Source organism: Epinephelus fuscoguttatus, linkage group LG5, assembly GCF_011397635.1.
Source record: "Epinephelus fuscoguttatus linkage group LG5, E.fuscoguttatus.final_Chr_v1".
Lineage (NCBI taxonomy): Eukaryota > Metazoa > Chordata > Actinopteri > Perciformes > Serranidae > Epinephelus > Epinephelus fuscoguttatus.
In genome coordinates this window covers 19,905,214-19,911,828 of record NC_064756.1, presented here as the reverse complement: position 1 = coordinate 19,911,828, position 6,615 = coordinate 19,905,214, and the positions used below count along the sequence as shown (strand labels likewise).

Here is a 6,615-nt window from a genome sequence, read left to right as displayed (position 1 = left end):
GAGGCAGTGCTGATCAAATATAAACCAAGATAATGTTACTGTAGTGTCTAATTCTCCCCTGAAATGTTTTCAGAAAATTATTTTAGTGCACTTTATGGCTAGCCTGGAAATCCAGACCCAAATCTAGAAAGATTTAAGGTCTTGCCATGAGTAATGAAAATGGCCCAACTTGAGGGGCGGCACCAAGCATGCGTTTGTAAATATCACTGCACGCAATTGGATAACACTACGACCAATCAGAACAATACACGGGGTGACGTATCCAGAGCTTAGCTACCAGCGGAGCTAACTGGTAGATTAGACTCTTGCCATATCCGGTTGGCAAAACAGCAAAAACGTCCTTCTTGCAAAGGAAAGACTTGAATGCCGTCTTCTGTTCCTCTTTTAGAGAAAAAGCCAAGTCTAACTCATCCATTGTAGCGGCCAAAGCTGTTTCAAACAACTGGTGTTCATCTGTAGCCATCTTGCAGTGTTTACTGACTGATTCCAGACTTCGTCGTCACAGCGCTGTCGTCATCTGTTTAGCTCGCCTCTGGCCCGCCTATATCAAATACACTGATGTGATTGGTGCAGATCGGCTCCAAGGGCATGGGTAATGAGCATCATTACTGATTGCCAGAGTGACTCGCTGAGCAAATTCAAATTGTGCTCTCGCGAGAACTCTGGATTTCCAGGGTACTTTATGGCTATAATACCTGACTTTGTGAGTAGGAAGTGGGCGCCACACTGTTTCCTGTATTGTAGAAAGAGAGGCTGAAAATGCTGAGATCACACAGTAAAACTAAGCAGGTAAGATATGGACCAGCGTTTATTGCTGTGTATTTTTCTCTGGTCATGTAACACTGATTTCGAGTACTTCTGTCTTTCTACTGCATAGACCCGTTTTATGAAGACACCATCTTTCCAGCAATGAAATACTTGTTTAAGTAAGATTATGAGAGTGAAATTTAATAGGTTGTCTCATTCATGGTGCAGAGGAACGGAAAAGAGGGCAAACAGAGAGGGGATTATATATGTATAACTTCCTGATTCAGTGAAACAGGATCATTTTATTGGATGTCTTTCAAAATCCTGGGAGTGTCTCACAGACCTTGTGAAAGTCAGTGCAGGGATTTGGGGGTGTGGCTTAATAACTTAACTCTTCTTGAGCCCATCACTTCCCCAATTCTCCAACCTCGGCCGCAGTCTCTCCTGATCAAAACATGCCCTTGTATTTATTCCTGTCCTCCTGGTTCTTCTCCTCCATGCGCATGTTGAGCACAGCCAGCTCCCTCTTGATGGCCTTCTTCATGCCGGGCTCCAGGTCCAGCACCCTGCTGAAGTCCTGCCGAGCTTCCGCCTCATTCCACACTTCCATGTGCGCCTTCCCTCGCAGGTAGAAGGCCTTTGCGACACCTGGAGGACAAATGCGAACATGTTTGACAGCCTCCAATCATGTGAGAGACATCTGCAGCTCGAGTGTGTGCAAGATGTTCTTAACTGGATAATTCTATCAGCCTTTTACAAATTTGTTCAAGTCACATGAGCATCTGTGAACACATACACATGCTGAAGTGCAGGCACCAGACCTTTTTATAGGGTCAGGCTTTCATAGTCACATGAAACATACATTCACAGCTGCCATAAATGATGCAAGAGCATACCCAGCTTGTTTAGAGCTGTACAGCAAGACAGTTCACACTCACAATATATCAACTATCTGGAAGATGGTAATCTACTCAGCAAAGAAAACCTTTTCTGCTTTAGAAATGTCTATGTAGCCCCTCACTCCATCATGACAGAGTCACACACATCACATCAGTCTACGTCAGTAAGTGCCAAACCTGGGTGCTGGTTGATGATGTCGCTGGTGTGTTCAATAACCTCGTAGTATTCTTCCATGCGCAGTAGACACTGGCAGTAGTTGAGGGTTAAGGTGTTGGCCATCTTCTCCAGCTTCAACCACGGGGCCTCCCATGCTTTCTCCTTAAGAGGAAAGCAGCTCAGATCAACATCTATGCATACTGATTTATAGAAGCAAATAAAACTTAATTTTGCACCACTAGTTTGCCGTAATCACCTTCATCTGAACGTTCTTGATGCAGATGATCCCCTCCTTGTACTTTTGTCCGGCCAGTTGGTAATGTCCTTGTTTGTAGAGCTTGTTCCCCTGGCCGTGCAGCACAGGGACCACCTTCAGCCTCTCCCCATCACTCAAAGCCCACGTCTCCCTGTCATACTCACTAGGCTGCTGCACCTGTCAATCACACAGTGTATATAGTGAGTTAGTTTTTGAACGTCCTCACAGGGGAAGCTTCCCTTTGACACAGATCCTCATGAATCTTGGTTGTCTATGTACTTCCTCACCTTGAGCATCTCAAGGACAAAGTAGAGGGGTTGTGGTTCTTTCATCAGCTCGTCCAGGTCGTCATAGCCGAGGCTGTGGTAGGCGAACATGTTGGCCATACCACATGTATGCATTTGCCATTCGACTGGGTCTTTGCCTTCTGCGATGCGCCTCATGCTCTTGGAAACAAGCGGATAGATGCCAGTGTGCTGGAGTGGAGAGAGGATCACAAGAGTCTAGTATCGGCATATCATCAGTATTGATAGCTAAAGACTTTGAAATTAATTATATATAACACCCTGAAATGACTTCTCTGTCAATATGACGGGTCGGTAAGATAATGCTTTAATTCTGTGACTTAAGTTGTCGAAATAGGTCAAACTTGGCTTGGTTGTGGCTGTTGTCAGAATTGTCTGTTAAAGCTGGATAAATTTGAAGTAGTTTTCTTATTTCCCTAGTGGATGTGTACATTTTGAAAGGCATTGAATGTCTGCCTCTGCCAGTCGGCCATCATGTTAAGAGTAGGCATAATTATATGGTAATTTCCGGACAGGAGAGTCTTAATGCTTTCTACAATTGGATGGGAAAAAAATATTAGTATTTATCGGCATTGACAGTTAGCCAAAATGAGTTAGAAAAGTGGCATATTGGATATCAGCAAAAATCCCAATATCGTTCATCCCTCAAGTCAAAATTAAAATGGAATTAAACAGGTGACCGGAGTTTTTCTATAGTGAATTCTGTCTTATTCATAGACTTGCTTTGTTTATACTGCACTTACCCTACACAGGAAATCTGATTCATTTCATATTAAACTGATTAAAGATTGATTGTAATCACATTATCACATTCATCCCCAGTCTGTGTCCCAGTCTAACATGGCAAGTTTGCCCTCCACTGGATGGGAGTGACACTGCACAACATACCCGGTGGGGTGCGTGGTGCGGCCATGTTGTTCAGAGAGGAGTGAATAAATGCTCTAAGCCCCATCAAATCTAATCAGAGCTGAGGCGAGTCGGTAGTGCTGATTCAGCAGGAATCAGAGCCGATTAGGGAAAAGTGAGGCCGCTGCAGATTAATGACAGTATGCCTCGACCCATCTGTCTCTGACACACACGTACACACACACAAACACAGGAATACAAACCAGAAAGAGGAAATTATAAATCGATAAGATACATGCACATCGATTGCATATTCGGAGGAAGTATGTTTGCTCATAACACCTGTCTCTGGTGTGGGGGCGTATATATTTATACAATGGATATCTGTATGGCACAGCTTTCACAACAGCACGTGGTTTAAGGACAAAACATGACTCACAAAGGAAATATGCAGGAAATTCAAAGTGAAACTGAAGTAAAAGTGAATCACATGCTCCTCAGGCAGTATTCTAAACACATGAATGTTTGTCATAAACCACATACGTGTGTAATTATTATGTAAGTGTTTTACTTAAGGCAGCCTGTTGATCCAGTTTTGAAAAAGTTGTGAGCACCCAACTCTGCCTCTGTCAGCCCAGTGCAGCCACAGAGTGATACATGAACAGAAGGATGCAATATATGGTTGTGCTTTATGTTAGGGCTTTAGATTTCAAAGTGGAGCACATAACACTTGTCATATTGTGATGTATTGCTTGTTATTGAAAACAGAGCCTATAACCACCACATCTGCAGCGTATTGCATTCTGCATAAAGTGAACAGATTTCTCAGAGGAGATTCGCACCAACAGACAATGATGCTCTGTGCTCGAGGAGGAAAACAATGCAACACACCCAAATTGAAACACAGTTGGCACTTTTTTTGTTTTAGCACTCACAATGGTGTCGCACCAGAATTCAGCCACCTCACCGATCCTCATGGAGGACAGCAGCGTCTCCCAGATGTCCAGTTTAAACATGTTGCCGATCACTACCTCCATGGGCGTCCCCACCACTTTGCTGTCGTCTATCACTGTACGTTCATCGTCACACAGCTGGGTGCGGAAGTGAAATGTCACCTGGAGTAAGGAGAACCACATCAAGAGACATGAGGCTTGCTTGTTAAAATGATACCATGTGGACAGAAAGCGGGGGAAATACATGACTTATCTCGGCTTTAATTATGGACAAAGACTCAGGAAACACGAGGCAGGTGAAGTGACATGATTTATCAGAGAGGCCTAAAATGCAGATGATCTCTAATGCCATAAACTTAAAGATAGTATGTTGTGCTGAAAAAGGGAACGAAATACAGCTGAGCCTTAACAAAAATGTTATGTCACAAGCTTCACACAACTCCATTATTCAACAGGGCAGACAGGGCAGACAGACAGACAGGAGGAAGGACAGACATGCCAAGGTTACGTGGTTGTATAATGTCCAAGGAAAGTGAGACCATGAAAAACTGCCCATATGTCATAATAACAGTGCCCTCATTTAAGAACCAGTACGTCATGAGTGATTTTATTAACTTCAGATGATGTCAATTAGTGACTCATCAGTGTTGAGAACCATGAAGGAAACCTAATAGTTGTCACAAGTGTCACACAGCTGGTCTAAACAGGCAAATATCAAGGCCGCAAACTTGTATAACATCCAAGAAATGTTAAACAGCAGTGTTTTCAAACTCAAGAATGGCTTCATAAAAAAGATTTTCTTCTCTGCTCCTTTTCAGTCATGGAAATATGTATTAGCGTTGTTTTGACTGTGACTTTGATTGCTGGGCATGGACATGAGAGGAATAAATAAAGAATGTAAATGTAAGAAGTTCCATTATAAATGCATAAAAGGGATAGGTGTCCTCTATCAGCCTCTACTGGCTGCCAGTGGGAATTGCAGCTACATGAACGTGCCTCTCCTCACATATTCTGTGCAGCTGCAGTGAGTAAAAATTGGCCCAAGTCAGGAAACTGGAATCCATAAATTTCAAGTGATGATGCAATGAATGATCAAATCATTACTGATCCAGTGTTGTAGTACTCAAGATCAGTCTTGGTGTTAAGAACACTTTGTGAAGGTATTGGTCTCGTCTTGGAATCGTCTGCATTTTTACTTGGTCTGGCTTCGCTTTCATACATTTTATTTCAGGACAGGTCAAGACCACAACTACGGGGATATCATTAAATTGCCTGTTCAGAAAAAGGAGTGTTGAATAAATATGGTTGATTTTAGTGTTTTGTATTTGTTTGCTCTCAGAAAACAAAGAAAAATTCCCACACAAAAAATCCTCTGCAATGCCTTTTGATTGTCTACCTACCTACCTACCTACCTACGTCAATGACATGAATGAAGAGGAGTCTATGGTTTGCATTTTCCATATTTTATTGCGATGCAGTGTGGGACTGTTACTGGTCTCAGTTGTGGTCTTGACCTAGTCTCAACCCCCCAAAGTCTTGGTCTTGTCTAGATACACTGGTTCTGGTCATGACTTGGTCTAGGTGTAGGTCGTCTTGACGACAGATCACGGCCATGCTTTTCAGCAGGCCAATAACAGTCTGTCACTTCTTCTTTGAAGTCAGTAGACACAATAGACATAACTAAATTGTTCCTTTTATTAGAAGAAAACAGTATTTCTGTCATGTCTAAAATGAAGTCTATATGATAGTCAAAGACAGGTTGGTGAAGAAGAGCCTCGATTTGGGCATTCTCTGTTTTTTGATGCTTTTGATCCCTCTTTGTCTCTGCATGCTCTGCATAGTGTAATTATTAAGTGCCTATGTAACTTCTATTAGATTTAGAACATTAAAACTAGCTTCGTGAGGAATATTATTAATCATTCAGACACACAGAGCTGCCACCTATCTGAAATATGGTTCGGGTAGATTCATCTGCACAGTAAATGAGCTGTATAGTGAAATGGCTGTGGGCTCCCAAAACTAATAAATGTTGTATTAATGTAAATAAAATACTAAAGTTCTACAGTACCTTTGCCCCGGTGATGAGTTTTGGGATATCTCCGGTCCCTCCATGCAGGATGGTTTTCTTGATTCCCTCCATACCCAGCAACATCGTGTCCTGCATGTCTGCCATCTCTTTTTATTTATTGATATGGATCACCTTATATTACCGTATATCTCAGGAGTGTGTTTGTGTGTACGATGTGTGTGGTACAACATGTGTAAAGGATATGAATCATACGGAGGTGGTGTTCCTGGTGGATTAGGTTACGTAGGGATAATGAGATTAGAAACTTCTCCTCCTCGCCTCATCATCTCTCTGCTGTTGCTTTGTGTATCAGTCGTCATCAGCACTTTCTCTGGATGTTGTCGCACTCGAGAAACATCCAGAAAGGAGGAGAAGCAGAGTCAG

At 42.6% G+C, this 6,615-nt stretch overlaps 1 protein-coding gene across 1 annotated transcript; it reads right to left on the bottom strand.

The window, feature by feature from the left end:
- Positions 1-663: 663 nt before the first annotated feature.
- aipl1 (aryl hydrocarbon receptor interacting protein-like 1) lies at positions 664-6,411 on the bottom strand. Its single transcript, XM_049576320.1, has 6 exons — positions 6,232-6,411; positions 4,146-4,325; positions 2,347-2,535; positions 2,060-2,236; positions 1,824-1,965; positions 664-1,395 (listed from the first exon to the last, which is right to left on the bottom strand). Exons 1-6 carry the CDS (start codon positions 6,334-6,336, stop codon positions 1,196-1,198), a joined length of 993 nt encoding a protein of 330 aa, XP_049432277.1. The 5' UTR covers positions 6,337-6,411; the 3' UTR covers positions 664-1,195.
- Between the last annotated feature and the right edge of the window lie 204 nt (positions 6,412-6,615).

Coding starts and splice junctions, on each gene's coding strand:
- aipl1 (XM_049576320.1), bottom strand. CDS start 6,336: ATGGCAGACATGCAGGACACGATGTTGCTGGGTATGGAGGGAATCAAG. Junction 2,536..4,145: donor AATTCTGGTGCGACACCATT/GTGAGTGCTAAA, acceptor TCTCCACTCCAG/CACACTGGCATCTATCCGCT. Junction 2,237..2,346: donor TTGTCCTTGAGATGCTCAAG/GTGAGGAAGTAC, acceptor TGTGATTGACAG/GTGCAGCAGCCTAGTGAGTA.